This window comes from Eurosta solidaginis, chromosome 3 (assembly GCF_040869045.1).
Source record: "Eurosta solidaginis isolate ZX-2024a chromosome 3, ASM4086904v1, whole genome shotgun sequence".
In the NCBI taxonomy this organism is placed as follows: Eukaryota; Metazoa; Arthropoda; class Insecta; order Diptera; family Tephritidae; genus Eurosta; species Eurosta solidaginis.
Genome location: NC_090321.1, coordinates 4,305,815 through 4,329,848, shown reverse-complemented (window position 1 = coordinate 4,329,848; position 24,034 = coordinate 4,305,815). Strand labels below are relative to the sequence as shown.

The window sequence follows — 24,034 nt, the reverse complement described above, 5'->3', positions numbered from 1 at the left end:
CGACCAATTTTGAACCCGACCCCTTTAGAATTGGCTGAAAGTTTTTCAGAAGTTTTTCAAATTTTTTCATCCAACTCAAAAAAAGTTATGAATTAAAAAAAAAACACCGTTTTTGTTTTCAAAATGCTATAACCTTTTGAAAAATTGACCGTTTGGGATTTTTTTTTTTAAATATGTTTTTAAATGTACTTTTCGGAAAAAATACAAACAAAATTTTAAAGTTTTTTTTTCTAATTTATTCAATTAAATAAAAAAATTCTCGGCCCACTCCGGGATTAAAGGGGATGATTGCAGAATTGATTGAAGTTTTTTATGAGAAAAAAAAGAAAAAAAGGGCGAAATTCGAAAAATCTCGAAAAACTGAAAAATTACAACAAAAAAAAAACTTAAAAAATGTTTGTGAATTTTTCCCAAAAAGTACATTTAAAAACAAATTTAAAAAAAAAAGATCCCAAACGGTCAATTTATGAAAAAGTTATAGCATTTTGAAAACAAAAACGGTGTTTTTTTTTAAATTCATAACTTTTTTTGAGTTGGATGAAAAAATTTGAAAAACTTCTGAAAAACGTCTTTCGTAAGCTAGAAAAAGAAGAAAAACTTTCAGCCAATTCTAAAGGGGCCGGGTTCAAAATTGGTCGAAATGGGATGGAATACCCCATATTTAATACCACGAACAGTATTCCTGACATGATTCCAAGGGCTTTTGATTTCGCCCTGCAGAACTTTTTCATTTTCTTCTACTTAATATGGTAGGTGTTACACCCATTTTACAAAGTTTTTTCCGAAGTTATATTTTGCGTCAAAAAATTTATCCAATCCCCATGTTTCATCCCTTTTTTCGTATTTGGTATAGAATTATGGCATTTTTTTAATTTTTCTTAATTTTTGATATCGAAAAAGTTATCGTGTTAACGGCCAAGAGGAAGGCCACATTTCACAAGGATTGGTACATTTTTGTTTGACGTGGCATTGGCGGCCACGGTGGTGTGATGGTAGCGTGCTCCGCCTACCACACCGGATGCCCTAGGTTCAAACCCCGGGCAAAGCAACATCCAAAATTTTAGAAATAAGGTTTTTCAATTAGAAGAAAGTTTTTCTATGCGGGGTCGCCACTCGGCAGTGTTTGGCAAGCGCTCCGGGTGTATTTCTGCCATGAAAAGCTCTCAGTGAAAACTCATCTGCCTTGCAGATGCCGTTCGGAGTCGGCATAAAATCATGTAGGTCCCGTCCGGCCAATTTGTAGGGAAAATCAAGAAAAGCTCGGCCTTAGATCTCTTCGGAGGTTATCGCGCCTTACATTTATTTTTATTTTTTTTTTTATTGTATGGCATTAAAAGTATTCTAGACAAATTAAATGAAAAAGGGCGGAGCCACGCCCATTTTGAAATTTTCTTTTATTTTTGTATTTTGTTGCACCATATCATTACTGGAGTTGAATGTTAACATAATTTACTTATATACTGTAAAGATATTCAATTCATATTCATATTCATTTTTTTTTTAAATAGGCGTGTTCGTTATCCGATTTTGCAAATTTTTATTTAGCACAACTGCCAAATTACAGCTTGCAAAACTTTTAAATTATCTTCTTTTAAAAGTGTGCGGTACCACGCCCATTGTCCAAAATTTTACTAATTTTCTATTCTGCGTCATAAGGACAACCCAACTTCCAAGTTTCATCACTTTATCCGTCTTTGTTAATGAATTATCGCACTTTTTCGGTTTTTCGAAATTTTCGATATCGAAAAAGTGGTCGTGGCCGATTTCGTTCATTTTAAATAGCGATCTGAGATGAGTGCCCAGGAACTTACATACCAAATTTCTTTAAGATACCTCAAAATTTACTCAAGTTATCGTGTTTACGGACGGACGGACGGACGCACATTGCTAAATGAATTTCTTTTTTCGCCCAGATTATTTTGACATATAGATGTCTATATCTATCTCGATTAGTTTATGCCGTTGCGGATTACCGTTATGCGAACAAAATTAATATACTCTGTGAGCTATGCTCAGCTGAGTATAATTATTTGTAAGACTGCAGAGACGGATTAAAGCATACAATCCATGGGGATAACATACGATTTCATTAAATAGTGCTCATGGAATTGAGTTGCTGCATCAGCTCGATCAGATAAATAAGATAACTATCGAACAATTTGCCTTTGATGTTCTCGATGGCGACAAGCAAGCGATGTATCTAAATAGCTCAAACATTCGGGTAATTAGGTTATCTATTCCTGGGGCCTTGTTATGTACTTACATAGCACGATTTGAAAGAAATTTCTTTCGGATTTGAATAAAAAAAATTATGTGATTTGATAGTTTTCGAATCGCATTTCCATTTGAATCAAGTTACAAAAAAAAGTTCGCTGTTTAAAAGTTTTACAGTAACCCGCCGGGCCAGAAAAACACGAGCAAAATATATAGGAACCTCACAATCACATTTAAATACCAATGGAAAATTTACCAATTATATTCGACGAAGTAGAGACCTTAATGGAAATGGTTTTTCGTGACATGACGTATACAAACTCTGAACCGTTACTGAGATTCATACTTAACTACAAAGTAACCGACAATACTTTTGACAGCTTTATTTTAACCAACCTGAAGGGTAATTTGGTAGTCCTCGCGACTCAAATTTCATGCTCAAATCTCGAATATGTCCTATTAAAGTTTTAATCTCGGATGTGTCGGTAAGACCATGCAAATAAAATGGTATTTGTGCATAAACCAAAGGCAAACTCTTGGGTATTTTGAGATCATACTCGCCGGCAATGTGATAATACTGACGTGGCTCTGGATGTAATTTACCCTGTAAATATAAATTGAAAATGATTAATATTTGTAACAGTATTCAGCCTTCTTTTAAAGCTCACCTGTGAAGCACCATAGGCGAAAACATCATTTGTACCCCAGGCGGATAAGTAATTGTAAAATGCTTTCGGGTTGATAATTCCCTCATTGTCCACCAATCGGTTCTGGGTTACCAAACTTTTATCAACTGGGTTATCAACGTAACCTGTTTGGACGAGCAACTTGTAGGCCAATATCGCATCGCTTGTAGCATTCGGCTGCCAACCTTCGGTTGTTAGGCGACCCTCGCTAAATTCACGATCAAAAATACGTTGTAAATTGATTAACCAATCGCGAAATAGCGATAACCAAAAATCTGGCAGACCACCGTTATCATTTTTAATAACGTGTGGTACGCGGACGAAAGCCTCATGATATTCGTGCAGTAAGCGTTGATTGGTGGGATATTCAAAATTTCCTTGCGTCACAGCATACATGCTATAAAAACCAAACATGGACGCTTGTGCATTGAGAAACTTATACTCATTTGTGTTCTTGGGTACGAGATCGATAAGGTCGAGGCCATCCTGCAAACGCGTCGATGCATATAAACTAAAAATGAGCGTACCAACAAATGTGACGATAGCGAGGAATTTTACCCAACTTTTCATTAAGAAGGGTGTATAATACTTGAAAGCAAAATGTGATAAGGAAAAAGTTGGTATCCTTTTTTCGGCGCATGATAGCAGCGCTTCCTCTTGCTGTTTTAGTTGGGAAGACTGCTGTGACAATGTCGAGGGAGATGTCGAACGATTATTACAATTCTTCACAGCATACGCATTCCGTCTATTGTTATTATAGTGCGCATCGTTAGCGCATGATGCTGCAACAGGTTTCTCCTTCCACACTGGAAAGCAGCAGCAGAAAATATCCGCACGTCCAGCGGTACGGCGTCGTAAGTCCAAAGATATCATAGCGGGGAAAACAAGTAACGCTGCTGCTAAATTGAAACACATAACGATAGCAGCTTGCAGACAGAATACTTTCAATGCTGGCACCGGTATGAAAACTGCGGCAAAGAATGAGCCCGATGTAACGCATGCACTAAAAAGTATGCTCGGACCGACCTTTTTCAATATGTATTTAGTCTGTTCTTTACGATTACTTTCTGCATAGGCAGCAGTAAGCATAAAAATATGATCCACTCCAAGACCGAGTGCCAGAAAAGGTACCACTTGTGTGCTAGCTGCATTGAACACGATACCAAGTAGAGCACATAAACCTAGACCAGCAGCAGTGGAGAAGCCGATAAGCAGCACGCCTGCGACGCCAACGCTACTTTGTCCCTTAACTGGATCCTTCCAGCGTATGAGCGTACAAAAGGCATAAAGTACGGTGGCAATTACACCAATCACTATGCTTGTGGGACTGGGATTTGAATATTTAGCTAGTATATCATCTAATGTGGCTGACGAAAAGACGTAGATATCATAATTATTGGATATACGGCGATTGATCTTCAGCAGTGACTCGACTTCTTTTGAAAAGTTTCGTTGCCACGCATTCAAAACCTCTGCTGCCTTTTCTTGCGTCCAGCCGATATGATGTACTTTATAATTCTCATTCCACAAATCAAACATTTCCTTTTCCGTCATAAGTTGTACGACCGTTTGTAAGCCTTTTGCTTTGCGTAAATGACCCGAGCGATTACGTTGTACACCACCCACGATAAGTTCCTCTGGCCAATGCATATATTTGGTAGCATAACCATTACAGCCGCCGGTCAGTATGGCTCCAACATCCGGCGGTTGTTGACTGTGCTTATTAGGTGCAGTTTCAGGACATTCCGGACTTTTGGGATTAAGACAAGGTTTCTCCGTATAACCGGTGGTAATGGCTGCACGCTTCATATATTGATCTACGATATCAAAGTCAAAAGATATTTTTTGATCGCTCATTTGCTGTTTCATTGTTTGTACTAAGCTAGAGGGATTCATTGTGCTCCATTGTATTCGCTTATCCATGCCACTAGAGGGATAAAAAATAAAAAATGCAAATAATGTAGGTTAATCTAATGAGCTGTGACCGTACATCATTCATATTATGAACGGTACGGTACACATTAAATGATATGGCAAAAAAGCAACTTAACTAGGGCCATTCTAGCTTAATGTATAGAACGGAATATAACACGACAGTATTTGAACTTCAGACGTCGGATACACAGAACATATCATTTGCGGGTCATACAGTCTAACACTCTAGAGAGCCCTGAAGCGTCTTTCTATATGCAGTATACGCAAGAGAAATTGCGCCTAGACCTGCAGCTTAATACAGTTCTTGCAATTAGAATAATGAAGAGCAACATCAAAAATTTAAAAACAAGTTTTTTTCAATTAGAAAAAAGCCTTTCTAATGGAATTCGTCTATCGGCAGCGGTTTGGCAAACACCCCGGTGTATTTCTGCCATGAAAAACTCAGTAAAAATGCATCTGCCGTTCGGCGTCGACATAAAACATGTAGGTCCCGTCCCTTCAATTCGTAAGGTAAATTAAAACGTTTACAAAGCAAATTGGAAGAGAAGCTCACCCTAAAAACCCTTGGAGGTGAATCGCATCAAGCACCTGAACTTGTAGGGTTTTTTAAGGCCGAAATCTTTGAAAATCTCTGCTGAGCTGTCGAACATGGAGTCGGGACTTATAGATAATTTGTCGAAGAAAATTGTTTATTTCTGTCTATCTGTCAATCTAACCTTGTCTAATTCGAATACAAAACTCTAATCCACATCCAATACTTACGGTATTTGTACTGGAAATTCTGGTCCCAAAAGCTGACTACCTTCCCAAAAACAATCCAATGGTGTTATTATTGAACATGGAATCAGATGTTTGAAAATTTGCTCAATAAAATAATGTCCTTCAAAGCTTGGCGTTGTTGGTGAATTACACATATCGCGCAAACCCCATTCTGTATCGAACATATGCACCTTAACTGCGGTCGCTCTTTTCAAAACTTCCAAATGCGCCAACAAAGCTTGCGAATGTAGAACGGACGCATTCGCATCATGCGCTGTCTGTATGATTAGCTGATGCGTTGAGGATTCATCTTCACCGATTGTTTTTTGTGTATATGCGAGTTCGGACTCAAGCCGACCACCTTCTTGTATCCACAGCTGGTGTACCTTGGAATGGATTTGTGCACTTTTCAGCCCCACACAGAAGGTGCTCAAAACGAGGATAGCAACAAATAGCATTTTTCCAGCATGTTTTTGTACTGAACTACCAAGTGATTCGAGATGTGATTGGAATACTGAACGTAGATAGATGGCAGTGCGGCTCCCTCGCGCTTTACCCTGCAATAAAGGAAAGAGAAATAATTCAGGTGGCCAGTAAGTTATGAAATAAATAAAAACAAAAAACAGGTATGTCATTAAAAATACGATTTTCGTAAACTATAACCAATAAAGTCTTTGCACAAAAGGTGCAAAAGGATCCGCGTATGAAGGTGTATCACACTTATATTTAAAAAAGTCTGTGGAGTGTTATCGATGTGGTGGTCCTTTGCCGGATACAGATCCGGAACGCTCCGGCAACACGGCACCATTAAGGTGCTGGCCCGACCATCTTGGGAACGATTTACATGGCCACATTAAACCTTCAGGCCATATCTCCATGAGGAGATTGGGTCGCTTGGTCATCTGTTAGTGAAACAGGATTCGCCACGGATAGGTGAGGTTGAAAATTGGGTTTGGAGAAGCTATATATTGCGCTGGCAACCTGAAAGGGTTGCGCTAGCCCTTTGAATCTGGTATTTTAGTCGCCTCTTACAACAGGCATAGCTACCGCGGGTATATTCTGATCCCCTAACCCGCTGGGGGTCCTGATTTTCTTCGCGTCAAGTGGTGCACTGTTAGCACTTTGAAAATTTTTAAGTGCGGAGAAGCAAATCGAGTCGGGTGGTCACACCGAGCTTCTCTTCCAATTTGCGTCGTGCTCCTCTTGATTTTCCCTACAAATTGGCCGGACGGGGCCTACATGTTTTATGCCGACTCCGAACGGCATCTGCAAGGCAGATGAGTTTTCACTGAGAGCTTTTCATGGCAGAAATACACCCGGAGCGCTTGCCAAACACTGCCGAGGGGCGACCCCGCTTAGAAAAAATTTCTTCTAATTGAAAACCCTTATTTCTAAAATGTTGATGTTGCTTTGTCCGGGGTGTGAACCCAGGGCATACGGTGTGGTAGGCGGAGCACGCTACCATCACACCACGGCGGCCGCCGCGCCTTAACCACTGTAGGGCAGTCGAGTAAAACAACCTTAAACCTTCTGGGAGCATCATAAGAACAAAAACAACTCTTACAAGAAGAGCTTAACAAAAAACGTATGAGCATTGCTAGGGACAAAATGAATTTTATTTTAACCCGGTTCGATGCTTAGTTAAGCCGATCATGTTGCGATAGACGAACAAAGGAAGTGTTGTCATTACTTACGTGCAACTTGGGTGAGAGCGTTCTTGAGTCAAATTCTGAGATCGAATGTTCTTGAAACGCGCGTTGGGATAAGATGTTTTTCTGCTCGTCGGCAGAGCTCAGAAAGTCCTGATATACAACAAAAGCTCAGTTGCTCACTCAGACGACGACTTTTGAAATTCGTCCTAACATTATAGCTAATTAGGTATGCATGTATGTACATCTGTAGCTGAAAGGCAAAGATTACATCTTGAGAAATGTGCAAAACAGGTAAATTCTCTGTCCAAATGATGAATGAGGATACAACGTTTTCAAAATAAAAATCTGAGAGACGATCTTTTGCAAAAGTCCAAGGAGGCGGAATAAAGTTTACAGATGATATTAACTCTATTTGGACTAAACGTGGAGTTACAACTGTTAACCTCTCAACGACAGATATTCTTTCTGAACATGAGAAATTGTGTTTTGCCAGTTTAGAGGCCGGTTGCGCAATCTCTCGTTAACACTAACCGGCAGTTTATTTGACAGATAACCGAAAAATAAAAAAAAAAAAAAAAAAAACTAAAAACAAGTAAGGAAGGCTAAGTTCGGGTGTAACCGAACATTACATACTCAGCTGAGACCTTTGGAGACAAAATAATGGAAAATCACCATGTCGGAAAATGAACCTAGGGTAACCCTGGAATGTGTTTGTATGACATGTGTATCAAATGGAAGGTATTAAAGAGTATTTTAGAAGGGTGTGGGCCGTAGTTCTATAGGCGGACGCCTTTTCTAGATATCGCCATAAAGGTGGACCAGGGGTGACACTAGAATCTGTTTGTACGATATGGGTATCAAATTAAAGGTATTAATGAAGGTTTTAAAAGGGAGTGGCCTTTAGTTGTATATGTGAAGGCCTTTTCGAGATATCGACCAAAATGTGGACCAGCGTTACCCAGAACATCATCTGTCGGGTACCGCTAATTTATTTATATATGTAATACCAGAACAGTATACCTGCCATGATTCCAAGGGCTTTTGATTTCGCCCTGCAGAAATTTTTCATTTTCTTCTACTTTATATGGTAGGTGTCACGCCCATTTTACAAAGTTTTTTCCGAAGTTATATTTTGCGTCAAAAAACCAATCCAATTACCATGTGTCATCCCTTTTTTCGTATTTGGTATAGAATTATGGCTTTTTTTTCATTTTTCGAAATTTTCGATATCGAAAAAGTGGGCGTGGTTATAGTCGGATTTCGCCCATTTTTAATACCAAGATAAAATGAGTTCAGGTAAGTAGGTGAACTAAGTTTAGTAAAGATATATCGATTTTTGCTCAAGTTATCGTGTTAACGGCCAAGAGGAAGGACAGACGGTCGACTGTGACTAAAAACTGGGCGTGGCTTTAACCGATTTCGCCTATTTTCACAGAAAACAGTTACCGTCATAGAAGCTATGCCCTTACCAACTTTCACAAGGATTGTTAAATTTTTGTCCGACTTATGGCATTAAAAGTATTCTAGACAAATTAAATGAAACAGGGCGGAGCCACGCCCATTTTGGAATTTTATTTTATTTTTGTATTTTGTTGCACCATATCATTACTGGAGTTGAATGTTGACATAATACATACTGTAAAGATATTAAATTTTTTGTTAAAATTTGACTTTTGAATTTAATTTTTTTATGTGGGCGTGTTCATCATCCGATTTTACTAGTTTTTTTTTAGCACACATATAGTAATAAGAGTAACATTGCTGCCAAATTTCAACTTGATATCCTCAACGACTGCCAAATTACAGCTTGGAAAACTTTTAAATTATCTTCTTTTAAAAGTGGGCGGTGCCACGTTCATTGTCCAAAATTTTACTAATTTTCTATTCTCCGTCATAAGGTCAACCCATCTACCAAGTTTCATCGCTTTATCCGTCTTTGGTAATGAATTATCGCACTTTTTCGGTTTTTCGAAATTTTCGATATCGAAAAAGTGGGCGTGGTTATGGTCCGATTTCATTCATTTTAAATAGCGATCTGAGATGAGTGCCCAGAACTTACGTACCAAATTTCATTAAGATAGCTCAAAATTTACTCAAGTTATCGTGTTTACGGACGGACGGACGGACATGGCTAAATTAATTTCTTTTTTCGCCCAAATCATTTTGATATATAGAAGTCTATACCTATCTCGATTAGTTTATGCCGTTACGTATTACCGTTATGCGAACAAAGTTAATATACTCTGTGAGCTCTGCTCAGCTGAGTATAAAAAAAAAACGATTTCTGTGGATTTCAGTTCCAGTCAGCATTAACCGGAGTTCACGGAAACGGCGGCATTTTGTCGATTCATCAAGCATTCACCTGATTGGAATTGGCTACCTGCTAATGGATTTCTACCTTACATTGCCTTGTACCTTGCTCTCACCCTCACCTCAATTTAACAGTACAAGTCGTGCTGTGCGTACTTTCAAGATCTTAATTTCACTGCCATTTTTCGAATTTCGCAGAAACATTGTTGACGCATTAGAGTGAACCTTTTTTGAATGACTTTTTGTAGTATGCCATATTATAACCTAGTTATAACTCTTATTGTACATATAAAATCAGGCTTGCATAGGATATAAATATAATAAACCACCATCTGACCTCAAATTCATTTAAATATCTTCATAATCACCTTTTCAAAACTTTATTTAAGTATATATTGGTGATGTATCATCCAAAATTAATTTTCAGTTCCTTCCTTTATATGCAGGATATGTAACATTAATAATACTTTTTGAAAGTTTTTCTAAACAGATCACTCCTCGGGTGTGATTCGGCTGGCCCAGGGAATGTATATCAGCAATGAAATATTCTCTTCAAAAATTCAATTGCCAATTGTCATTTCCCAGATATCTTTTGGAATTGGCATAAAATACCTACTTCTGCCAGTGTGCAGGAAATATAACAGACAACGAGAAATATAAAGTTTACATCTTGAATTGATTTTTTAAAACGATAAAAAGTAGATTTACTTATTTAAACTAGTTTTATCGGCGTTCTAGTTTTTAAATAAAAAGAAATTCCAGTTTCCTTGAAAATATTAAAAAATTGTATCGACTAAAATAAGGTTTAGTTTATCCAGTAGACCGTTAGAGTTTGGCACGTTTTTTTATTTTTGTTTACCTTTGTAGTGCAAATAAGGCTAAAATCAGGCGTTTTTATAAGACGTACGATGTACTTTTATAACCTTATTCCAAAGTTTATCTGTCAGGAGTGAAACTAGTATTCCTTATTGCTTACAACGGTTTATGCCAGTTTTGGCTGGGTATATTTACAAAAACGTATGTCATGTCTGAGTATCACGCTTCCAGCGAGTTTGACCAAACTTATACAAAAGTAAGGTATGGTTTAATTTTAAAATTAGGAACAGTAAAAGTAGGAGCAACGTCAGGTTATGCTACTGTTTTCGGGACTGGTATTAAATAATTTCATGTCTGGATCACTTCAGGACCATTTCGCTATCACTTCAGTATCGTTTTGGAACAGTTTTCAGAACCTTTGTTCGAAAAAATGTACATTCTTCATACTACAAACATTTGTGGACCAGGAAGGGATTTTTTTGAAGAAATTTTAGATTCATTTTAGGACTATCTGGAGATAATTTTGCGTAAAACTTCTCAGAATATTTTCGCTTCTATTTCGGGATCATTTCAAGACTATTTCGGCTTCATTCTAGGGCTATTTCGTGGTACTTAGTAATTTGTAATCAGCTTTAAAAAAAGCTATCGAAACCACTCTAAAAATGTGTTTACCACTCACTCACTCACTTACGTTTTCGACACGTCTTCTCTTGTCCGATTTGTAATTATTTCAAAGGCTACGTCGATCCTGGTTTGTACCTGAACTATAAGGCGGAGCCTAATATAAACGCAATAACTCTAAATAGGGGTCGAGGAGCATAGAGGCCTAATAATAATGTAAATATCAAACTACTACGTCTATTCCTTGCAGTGGTTCTTTATTCTATTCAGACGTTTCACTACCAATTTCTTGGTATTAAATACAAGTGTACCTTACATACAAAAAACCTTCAAACGACTTGCTTTCGTTCCGCAGATAAGGCGGTACTCAATGGAATTAAAAAAAAAGCGACGTCTTCTTCTTAGTCAATGGTCCCATGTTGAAGGTAATTTTTGTGTGCAATTCTGACAAAAATGCCTTGAACAATACAGACGGTCATATTTACTCACGTACATATGAATGTATGTAGTTCCCTCATTTCAATTGTTTTTCCATACAACTTTCGGGGGTGCATTTAGTATGTCATCGCCCGAATCTTCCATCAAACGTATTTAGCTATTTATAAATTAGTGATGTGCAGTTTCGACTGCTCAAATAACCGGATATAATTCGTTATCCTGCGTTTATCATGAAAACTTAAAGAAGTGCGCCAAATTTCTGTGGATCATATTCTTTAAACTTTATTTAAAATATCGCTCCACTAACACTCGAACGAATTGATTTTACTTATATGTTTTAGTTTCGGTTCTTTGAAATTCTATATCGAATATCTTCGAATTTTCATTGCGTCGTTCGCTTTTCATTTCTTAAGGGCCAATTAAACTTCCTTAACCCTAACGCCATAGTCCTAACCATACCCATATCCACAACCATCTCCAATGTGATCGGTTAATGGTGCCTTAACCTAAAAATCGTGAAAATTTCATAAAAATGAAGAACACGCAAAAAATTACAAACATATTCCACAAAAAATACTCTTAGTCATAACGTATCCAATACAATGAATAAAATCTACAAAAAGTTAATAAATTCACCAACTCAAATATTTTTAGGTTATGGATATGGCGAGAAACCAAAAACCAATTGTTTGGCTATGGTATGGTTATGGCATTAGCGTTATTGTATGGCACCATTAATCAATTACATTGATTTCCATAAGGTAGGTTTGATCAGCTGTTTTATCTGGTTATGGTTATATGGTTATAAATCACCATTAATTGGCCCTTTAGGGTGTCGTAGTACGGATATTTTAGACGTTTTCATCGTTAGATACCCTGAGATGCCGGTTTTTCAGTTTAACACATCGCTAGTGTACATTACTATACATATGTTTGTATGTGAAAACACAAGCTCAGGGCAATAACGCGAGGTTTCGGATGTAGCTCTTTTGAAAATGTAACACTCCGCTGGAAGAGCCAGGTGGAAAACGATTTAAACTCCCTTGGTGTGACCAATTGGCGCCAGTTGGAAGAGCGAAAAAGCAACTGGTGCGCCTTTTTTGATGACCATAACCATTTAAACGGTTAAGCGCCGATTAAGAAGAAGAAGGTGGCATTTATAAAGAATTTCTGCAGCAGAGGGAGGAACTAGTAGTTGGATATCTTCTGTTTTGAAAATTATAGAGAATATTATAGAGCAAGCGATCAAAAAAATCATCAGGGCGTCTATAATCCCGCTCGTAATAATCTAAGCACAGATATGCAGAGTGCTCTCTAAAGGAAGCCTTCGACAACTGTATGGAATTTTTAATTTTTTGCAATGTGGATAACGCGCTTAAGGCAAGCTTAACCCAGCACTGATAGGGACACGAACCGCCCTTTACCATATCGATAATTTTGGCATTTGATACCGATCTCTGGGTTGCACATTGCAATTGAAAAGATGGTTGGTGTCATGTGATGACAAATTATGAGTTTTTTATAAAGCCGGCTCATTTTGATTAGATACTATACCGATACTTGTAAAGCAAAGCTTGATATGAACATCGTATCGATACTTTAGACTCGATATCGTGTTCCTAAGTACTGAAGAAAGTTCTCTATCTAACTCTGAGCCAACCTTAAGGGCAGTACAAGTTTTCTAAGCTTTCATTTCAGTGCAGTGAAGCTGCAGGACCTTAGGATTTGGTACAATGATTGTGAATAATTTAGCTGGGAGGCCATAAACAGTCTAGAGAAATTGGAACAAGGATACCACATACGATTCTACGGTTTCTATATTCGATACCTAAAAACATTTGTAAAAACTATAGATTAAAAATAGCGATATCAATTGAAAAAGTATGGATATGACATCGTATCGTATAGAAGTTGAAAAAAAAATTTATAAAACAAGTAAAGGTGTCTAAGTTCGGGTGTAACCGAACATTATATACTCAGCGTGAGCTTCAATTGCACATTTCATTTCAGATAAATTACTTTTCTACATAACACGTGGCACCGCCCGTTTAAGAAAAAAATATCTCCCCATTTCCTCTTACAATAAAACTTGATAATTAAAATATCATTGATTCAAAACTAAATTTTGCTAATTTATAGGTTATTATTCTAGTCTACGACCCTTTTAAACTTGTTTTATATCTAAGTTGCCGTGTTCTTTAACCGATCCCGCCCATTTTTACTAGAAATATTTTCTGCTATAAGGAAAATATGTGTAGATACCCAATTTTGTTACGATATGTAAATTTTTCTTCGAGTTATGGCTCCCGAAACATTGCAATTGCTTAGAAAAAAAGGGGCGGTGCCACACCCATTTTTCAAATTTAAGTGTTTTCCAATTTAATGTTATAATTCAATTTTGAAAGTAAAATTCTATTGATACAAAGCTCTTTTTCGCTAAGATATAGCTTATTATTTTCGTCTGCGACCCTTTTAAAAATCTTTGGTATACAAGTGGGCGTGGTCTTTAACCGATCTCGTCCATTTTTTCTACAAATATTTCTTGCTATAGGGAAAATTTGTGTACCCAATTTTATTAAGATCTGTTAATTTTTCTTCGACTTATGGCTCCCGAAACATAGAAAATTGCTTAGTCATAAAAGGGGCGGTGCCACGCCCATTTTTTAAAATTTGAAGTTTTTCCTATTTATTGTTATAAATCCACTTGGGAAATGAAATACCATTGTTATAAAGCTCTTTTTTGCAAAGATATAGCTTATTTTATTCGTCCACGACCCTTTTAAAAATCTTTTATATAAAAGTGGGTGTGGTCCTACACCGATTTCGTTGATTTTTCTTCAAAGCATTACAGCATTACAGTAAAGGCAACCTCTCTACCGAGTTTTGTTAGGATAGGTTCAACGATTTTTGATTTATGATTAATAATATTTGTAAAATTGATTTTATCACAAGTGGGCGGTGCCACGCCCATTTAAAATTTTTTTTTTCAAATTTTTATCAAGAGTCTCAACATCAGTCCACATGTCAAATTTCAATATTCTAGGTGTATTATTTACTAAATAATCAGGTTTTTGTGTTTTCCAAAATGTTATATATGTAAAAAGTAGGCGTGGTTATCATCCTATTTCGCTCATTTTCAATACCAATCTATTCTGGGTCCAGATAAGGTCGTGTACCAAATTTGGTGAAGATATCTCAATATTTACTCAAGTTATCGTGTTAACGGACAGACGGACGGACGGACGGACATGGCTCAATCAAATTTTTTTCGATACTGATGATTTTGATACATGGAAGTCTATATCTATCTCGATTCCTTTATACCTATACAATCAACCGTTATCCAATCAAAGTTAATATGCTCTGTGTGCAAAGCACTATAAAATTAAATAAAAAAAATACTTCAAAAGAAAGAATATGTTAATTAACTTGATCAGCAACCAATTTAAAAGCCATTAAGAATGGTTCGGAAATTATTGCTTTATCAGTATCTAATAGAGTTTTAGAGAAACAAAGGTACACATATGTACATATGTAATATTAGATATTATGTGTGTTAGGGTGCAAAAAGGGTATTCATAAAACCATTAAATATAAAATAAGACCGTTTGACAATAAAAGAATACGGAGCGGAAATGCAAGTCATAGGAAAATACGTGGGTATAATTACAACAACCAATACAACTAAATTAACCTGACATCTGTGATGTGAATGATAACTTTTCCTAGGTCATTGTATCATGCTTGTTATTGATGTTGTTGTAGCGGCAAGCACACATTTCCAACTTTCGAAGAGTGTTGACGATGGCAAAGTCCTTTGCCGGTTATCAACTCAGTTCGCACGAGAGAAGGATTTATGCAATGAGGCACCCTTGTATAAAAATATAAATTCCTATATATGGTCTAGTGGGACGGTGGGGTATTTGGCCAAAATTAAAACAGCAGTTATTTCTGTTCAAAAAGTGATTGTCTCCCTTCATTGTTATGAAAAGAAATATTTGACAGTAAATTCACGGTGTTCCGCGCAGAATTACTATGAATCGGGCCCCCGGTTTGGTATGGACCCGGGGTAATTTTTTGGAATTACATGGAACGAAAGGTATTTTACTCCGCATTCTATTGACATTTTTAAGAAGGGTTGCCACCTCACCTTTTTTATATTTCTTTTTATATCCACTACCATCTCGGAAACGGCTTAACCGATTTGAATCAAATTTAGTACATCGATATAGTATTACATGTTAAGACTTTTCACCTTGGTGTTGCCACTGAGGATGTTTTCACAAGGTTGCCACCTTTTGCCAATAAGGGTATCAGTCTTACAAAATTGATCACCACTCAAAAAATCGCGGGTATGCACAGCCGTTTTTGTTATTAAACTTTGAAACAAACACAAGCTTATGTATTGGCAAAAAATTACTGACATGATATGCCATGAAAAAAAGATATATCTTTTTGTTTGCAAGGTTATTAAAAAATTTAATATTGAAAAATAGTAGTATTACAAGTAGAATAACTCAGTTAACACATGCGATTTAAAAAATCTAATATATGAATTAAAAACACATTTATCTGTCCTAAAAGAAAATGTAACTAGATTTGATTAAGGCTAAACAAGTATTTAGGTTAGATGGGTATATTGCTTTTTAATCCAAAAATACAATACTGCTCCGTTGACGTTGCAGATGTGTTTTGGGGTATGTATACTATTAAATGGACATGGGAGCGTGTCACATTTCTGCATTACAAAATTCGACTCCCCAAAATTCCGGAAAATTTAAAAATTCTGCTCGAACAAAATTCTGTTTTTTTTATTCTGCTCTTATTAGTTCTTACTTTTCGAAATTCTGCTTTTCGAAATTCTGCACCTGAACCTGAACTTCTGAAATGCGTTTTAACTAACTTAAAAACCCGTTATATAAAGCGAAAAAGTTATAACGAGTGTATTTAGATTCAACAAACAAAACTTTTATTCCATATAAATGTAATATGTACGTTATTAACCATATTTTTGTCTAGTAAATTGTTATATTTTTGCAATTCGTTTCAAAAAATTCGTGTGACTTAATTCATTTCTTTTTCTAATAGTTCTTCGAATTAGTCTTTTTTTTAATTACATTTCTTTTTTTTCTTATTATTTCTCCATTTTCTCTTCTGGATATTTGCAATTTAGCGTAAATAAGTTCCTTTTGCAAATTTAATACAAGATTGTAAAACTGCGAATTGCTTCTTCCAACAAGTACATTTAAACGTCGATGCCACGCTTCGACATTGTTTTGAGTTCTAGGAAAGGTTTCCGTTTCCGATGAGGTGTGGTCATGTACTGACCAAAACTCAGGGGAATATTTCGGGTTATAATTATCTATCCGCGATTTACACTGAAACTGGATTCCTTTTGAACAAGACCAATTATATGAAGCATTCTTATTTATTTTCTCTAAATAATAGGAATAGCCATGAACACCTAACATATCTTTGTTTTTATTCGATTTTAAAATGCTAATTTGTGACATGTTTGTAAATATACTAATAAACCAAGTTTTTTCGATTACTATTGAGCACATAACAAAGAACCATTTAAGAAAAGTTTTCGTTTCACCACTATGGCAAGAATTGTCTTTAAAAGATAATATATATAACTACCAACATCTATAATGCTGTTTCAAGAAATAATGTAAACAAAATACCGTTTGAAATATAATGTAAACAATGTTACAGAGAACATGTCATTAATTTGAAAAAGTGCGCAGTTTTTCAAAGTAATGACATGTCCTCTTTAACATTGTTTACAGAATTTTACGATTCTGAATTTTTAAATCAGAATTTTAAAAAATCATAATTTTTAAAAAGCATAATTTTTAAAAAGCAGAATTTTGTTTTCCGAATTTTGTTCGAACAGAATTTCGACACCAACCCAATGGACATCTGGGAACGCCAGGGAATATATTTAAACAAAATTGGAATATTTTGAAAAATCGACTTTTGGCCAGCTAGATTGATCAAATACCCCACCGTGCGCTCTAACATTCAGATTTATTAAGTATTTATGGAATATTAGGATTCTTTAGCTATTTTGCTTGTCTAGTAATTGAATGGGTTGAAAAATAGTCAATAGCAATGAGGATTAAAAAAGCAGCAACAAAAGATATACAAACGGAAATAATAATTACAATAAATTATATACAAAAGCAATATCATAATGAATGTAATTCGACATTAATAGAAATAGAAAAAACAAAAAAAAAAAAAAAGAAATACAAAATTTATAGAAGTAATAAAGTAAAGAAAGCTGGCCAGCAATGAGCGCATGCACGTTGTGTGGCAAAAGGACCACCCACCCGGCTAGTGCCGTAACGGCTGCGTTAATGTTTATGGAAGGACAAAGGGTGTTTCAGTGGTGGGGTTTCTTAGTTAAAATCAAAGAATGATCGATTGTTGTAAGATAATTTTTTGTTCCTATTATGAATCGAATTTTACTGTGACGCTTTATGTTCATTTAGTACTTAGAGTAAATAAAAGTTAAAAGAAAAAGTTCGGCCTCAGAAAAGAGCTAAGACTTTGCGAAAGTTCATCAGTTCCTAAATATTAGTATAGATGCGGATTCTTGGTTTTAATTATTTTTTCCGAGCTATTCTTGCATAAACGTCGGAGATTTTTTGGCTGTGTTCAATACGTAATTTTGCCACGTAACCTTATTTCGATTAAAAATCTACATATATCGTTAGAAAGTACACTCACAACCGCCATTTATTTTTTCCCGATATTCGTTCGTGATATCAAAGAGGATAAATATAATTAGAGCCACCAGTCTGCTACGGGTGGCGAGTAACTCGCTGGATTAAAAAAAACTGATGCCTAATGTTTTCTAAGAGGTACATTTTTAATTGTATCGCATTTATCCATACCGTGCTACCTTGTGCTACTGTGATTTTTGAAAGGACAATCAATTAATTAATTAAATGCAGTCGGAAAAATAAACGCAAATACCCCACGAAAATGTATTGAAAACATTTTATGCACATCTCGCCAAAAAAAAAAAAAAAAAAAAAACAGCGACTACCTCGAAGAAAATATTTAGCAAATGGCTACAAGTAAAGAATATTATATTGTGACGAATATTAGCATCACTAACCTGATACTAGTATCACTAAGCTGATACTAAGCAGCCACTCGTATGTACGTAAACAAATCTATCATCGTTTACACACATCTGTACATACTAGGCAACGCAGAGATACTCTCAAACAGATGTAATCATCAGCCGAAGTAGTACACACGCATACACCCGTATATGACTATAAGAGAAACATAAACTACAAATAGGTATACATGTATAGTTATAGCTAATAACCAAGCAAGGGATACAATTGTTCTGGAATACAGTTTCGCAAAATGACTAGACCTTAGGAGAAATGGATGAACGAGAAAACTGAGAGTATAAAAGCAGCGCAAGGTGAGGAATCAGTTTTGATTTAAGCACGCTACTGGTTGTGAAGTATAAGTGTTATTGTGAAGTATTTTCAAAGTAGTCTAATAAAGACCATTTTGCATTATTGAAATTGGAGTTATTTTATTCAACAGTTTTGGCGATTCGAACGTTAGCAGAAGGTTTGGAATAAGCGGAATTCCCAAAATTCGTTACAATATTTATCCTCCTTGGTTGTATATTCATATATACGCTTTTGTTCTGTACCGCCTTGTTCGCTACGAACAAAAGTAATAGATGTAGCACACTTTCAGGCAGATTTTCTTATATAGGGTTTGGACTTGTGTTGCAGTTAGTAGTCGATATAATTCCCTTTAAAGTTAGGTGTTTGATTTTATTAGTTTTGACGTGCCTAAAAGAAGACCGCAAACTTGTGAAAAACCATTGCATGTAGAAAATATAACAAACCTAACACAGTTTTAAGTACAATTTCCCTAACGAATATAAGTTTTCCTGACGAAAATGTGTAGAGAAGCTGTATTCACATAAAACGTGTTATCTGTACTCTAAGATACAGATATTCCGGAAAACTAGAATTAAATAAAAAATTCTGACATTGGATTCAGATTCCACGTAGGTACTGAAGGCCTTTAGAAAACTATAGGGTAATTCTTGGGTCTAAAATTTTAAATCAATGAGTCGCAGAAATAGTGGAATTTTAAATATTTATATAAGGATAATAATTATAAAGATTTTGATTTTCTGAAATTAATAAAATTATTCCATTTCAGTTCGAATAGCCTTGTACCATTAAACAGCAAAAAAATAGTGCAATGAAAACAAAGTTTGTTAGCATATAAAGCAATTAGTTTCGCGGTGAACAGCAGGATGTTTCAAATCATGTTTAGAAATCTGCATTAAAACTTTACAACCTCCGTTTTTTCTTAACTGTGCGGAGTCAGCTTTACCAAAGGGTTCCACCTAATGATTTGAGAATGGTCCTTCTTTGGGTTGGTGCTGAGATAGCTGTTATAAGTTCCACAAAAAGCAAGATATGTCTTCTTGATGAAGAAGCAGCATCGTCGATCACCAAGTTCAAATTATAACTTTCAAATAGTTTGCCAGTCTTATTGTAGCACGAGTCAAATAGAAAGCGGAGCGCAGCCTAAATCTCTTTGGAGATATATCATGTCAATTTATTATTATTAGTCCTCTACCGTGGCACCCTATTTACATACATATATCATTGAGTGTATTCAGGTAATCTATGGTCTGCTGTATGAAAATATGTATGCTTGTGCGGAAATATTTTAGAAACCCATTTTGTTTTAGTACAAAAAAAAGATAAAAATTACAAACAATTAAGCTTTGGAAAGGCGAAAAGCTATAAGTACGTACACACTCACATCGCCACACATTGAAATTATTATTTTTTTCTTTTCATGTTAAGTTAATCAATATGCGCGCGCTTGTGTGCCGTCAATTTGAATGCTTGGACCGCACATGACGGCGTGATCCGGCCAGGTACAATAAAAACAAAACACCAATAAAAGTTAGCAAAAACAACAGCCAAATTATATAACATATCATGAAAAATAGGCAACAACAACGCATAGCTTTAATACTTGCATACAATTGATATGTTTGTGGTTGGACGTCTCTATTGATTTTGACAAATGTAGCAATAAACACGACTCACATTCTCAACGGTTGTTAGCTCAATTCCCAAGACCGCGTCGGCTCACATCACACAAAAAGGGTCTATAAAATGATAAATGATAAAATTTTTCCAAACATATTTATGGTTTTAATGTATTTCATCCATTTTGGCGGCTATGAATACCCTGTTAGCAAATCGTGACCGAAAGCTGAAGCGGGCAAAATCGGAGTGGTTTTTTCAACTCAAAGAGACATACATAAACTGTTATTCAAAATCTTATAAGTGGAAATGAGAGAAAATATTACAGATTTTGTAAGAGCTCGTTCTCGTTGAAGTGATTATATTTTGCCCGACCTTCTCACAAAATTAACCAAGCCTGCCGTTTGGCTCCTAACCAAGGTTATGGTTAAGTGTGTCAGTTTTGAAACTAATCAATTAACCCATACTATTCTTACTGCGTATTTTAATTTAATGAATATTGGCTTTGGGAACAACTCAATTAAGCGGAAGTTTTTAATTCTTGCTAGTTACAATTGAGCAATTTTGAAAATTAAGAAAAAAACATCGAACCACCAATAAAGACATACGCGCCGCACAGTGGGGACAAATTGAACAAATTTTTTTTATAATTCAAATAATGTTTAAACGATTTTGTTTTTTGTAAAGATTTTGAGATTTAGAAAAGAACCTATTTTTGAATTTTTGTTTGTAAAAATTATTTGTGCGCAAAATTCAAAGAAATGGGAACATTTTTGGAAAATCGATTATTCTGCCTGTTCATGTTAATAAATATTTCATAAATGAAAGCATGTAAAAATGTGCGAAATTAAAAGATAAAAAAAACTTGAATGTCCTCAAAAATCATTAGAAAAAAAATAAAATTTGTTTCCTTAAATTTTTAGATAAATTGTATGCATGCAGTTATGCAGCCCATCAAATTTTAGAATAATAAAGTGCAAGTTTCAAATATTTAAGATATCGTTTTTTAATCAACTTTTGGATAGACCAATTGCAGGTTTTTACCTAAACCAGGTCACAGTTGGTTCTATTTCTGAGTAATGGCTTTAAATCTTAGGAAAAACGCACTCTTAGTTGTGATATAAGAACTCGACCATAAGACAAGCTTAAATCACTTAGATAGCTACCTATCGTGGAAATGTAGTGATGACAATAAAGTTCGGAAGGCATAAGCTTCTGAATGCAGTTGTCAATCACAAACATTGAACCCTCTTATCAGATAAATACATATTTGTATCCATTAGGCATCGTAATGTTTTTTTGTTGCAAAACTATTATCATCCTGCTTAGTTCGTACATACAATCATTGGCCGAATGAATGATAGAAATACTAATCGAAATTATCGCAACATGAACGTTTCGTCATCATCATTACTTGGCGCTCAATCCCCTAGCAGATTTTGGCCGTTTCTTGAAAAATTCACTTCAATATAACTTGAAAAACCACAGCCTAGCAAGTTATTTGCATAATTGTTTAAGGTCAGGTTGCAATGTGGAAATTTATGATTTCTATAGAGAGATAGAGAAGAAGTTGTGTTTCCAAAAAATGTCAAATTTGCTAAAAATAAGTAATCTGCTGAAAAATGTGAGGTTTCAAAATGCTTCCTATTTCATTGTAAAAAAAAAAACAAATCTTGCGACCGTTTGCCAGATAAAATGACAAGTCACTCTAAATATAATTACCAAGCATAAGTAAATATCCTAAAAAAGTCCACATAAAAACCATTCCCATTTTAAAAAAATATTCAGCCAATTCTAAACAAAAATTCCGTGCGAGTTTTTTCCCTGCTCCTATTCGTCGTATTCTAAATAAAAATTCCATGTGAGTTTTTTCACTTCTCCCTTTTCTCCTATTCTGAACAATGTTCGGAAAAGCGGAAACCAATTATGGGAGAAAAGTAGGTATTATGAATGTGAGGGAGAGGGAGATTTCTATAACATTTCATCTGAGTTTTTTCACTTGTTAAATTAAAGGGAATGCATCAAAATAGTTAAAGGAAATTGGTTATTTTAAGAAAGAACACTTAGTTATACAAATTTGTGCTAAAAGATGTATTTATATTCTACCACAATATTCTCACTTCTAATACAACAACAACTACAACCACAATATTCTTTATTTTAAGTTGAAAAGTATATCATAAGCAACGATAGAGCTCTTGGTATACAAATTTGATGCAGCCATCCAGAAATTGCCCAAGGATATATTAAGAAGGCTTAAATAGATTTTGACATATGATGAAAGACGAATTCAACTCGACTTGGCCGCCATAAAATTGCTTTGCTGAATGGAAGCAGGCAACTCCGGCGGATTTGTGTTATCCCGCCGTCTTCATATTCTTATGATCCTCTGTTGATGGCATGTTTGCCCTGCAAAGCAGCAATAATAACTCCAGCGGGTTAGGGCGCTAAGAATATACCCGCGACAGGTATGCCTGTCGTAAGAGGCGAATAAAATACCAAATTGATTTATAGCTTCCACAACTTCCCCCTTGGCAACCTCACCTACCCGTGGCGAATCCTGTTTCTTTAGCAGCCGAGGCTCTGGCCACCCCAAGTTCCTCATGGATTAAGGGGGTGGGAGGGCGTTATGGCCTAGAAGGTTTTATGGTGTCATACTAAATTTTTCCCGAGATGGTCGGGATAGTACCTTAATGGTGCTTGTTATTGGAACGTACCGGATCTGCATCCGGCAAAGGACCTTCAACATCGATAACACTCCCCAAAATCTTCGGGGAGTGTCTTTATCGCTACAACAACAACAACAACAAATAATAATTTGAAACAACCTCTAATTTATCACACATTTTAGTTTGTACTTATTATCTACCTACCCGTTGGTTGATTGGCATGTTCGTTTAGGTTTATTTGACTGTTGACAGATCGATATGAAACTACAAATATACATGCATACATACATGCATATACATATGTACATAAGAATGTATTTACGCACCAAATGTGATTATAGTGAAAATCGGTACTACATTAAGGATCGTGCGTAGGAGTAGATACATTTTTGCCCACACACAAGCCTACATAAGTACCTAATGGATGCAAGAATGTATGTATGTATGTATGTACATTCACACAATGGACTTTAAGAGCCATTTCAAATGAGTTATTGTTGTTGTCATACCGATGCAAGCAAACCAATTTGAAGCGGCCACATCTACCAGACTACAAACACAACAATAACAACAGCAAGACCACCCAGGTTGACAAATTTCTAAAAAAAAATTTCACTGCGACGATAAGTGTGTAAATGTGTGCGAACAAACGAATATACATGCAAACATTTTTTAAACAGCTGCTGTTGCTGTGAAATGGTATGTATGCATGTTCATTAGAGTGTTTCGTCTTTTATCTTCATCAGGCGTGTTGACAGAAAACTTTCAGAAAAGGGACAAGCAAAAAGCCAAATAAAAATTTGTAAGGCTAAGAAAAGAAATCTAAACGTTTAAAGCAACTTTTCAAGCATTTTTTCAATTTTTTTCAT

General features: G+C 35.6%; 1 protein-coding gene across 2 annotated transcripts in view; it reads right to left on the bottom strand.

Annotated features, from left to right (window-relative positions):
- Positions 1-24,034, bottom strand: part of ptc (protein patched) — a 48,654-nt gene that overhangs the window by 4,853 nt on the left and 19,767 nt on the right. Inside the window, exons 1-4 of one of the 2 annotated variants that reach the window (XM_067770477.1) lie at positions 11,487-11,493; positions 5,598-6,151; positions 2,883-4,827; positions 2,611-2,818 (exon numbers count right to left, since the gene is read on the bottom strand). In XM_067770477.1, the coding sequence (XP_067626578.1) occupies positions 2,611-2,818; positions 2,883-4,827; positions 5,598-6,052 (2,608 nt within the window). In that variant the 5' untranslated portion in view covers positions 6,053-6,151; positions 11,487-11,493. Of the gene's footprint in view, positions 1-2,610; positions 2,819-2,882; positions 4,828-5,597; positions 6,152-11,486; positions 11,494-24,034 lie in introns of those variants that run through there. The other variant, XM_067770476.1, reaches the window with a different exon arrangement.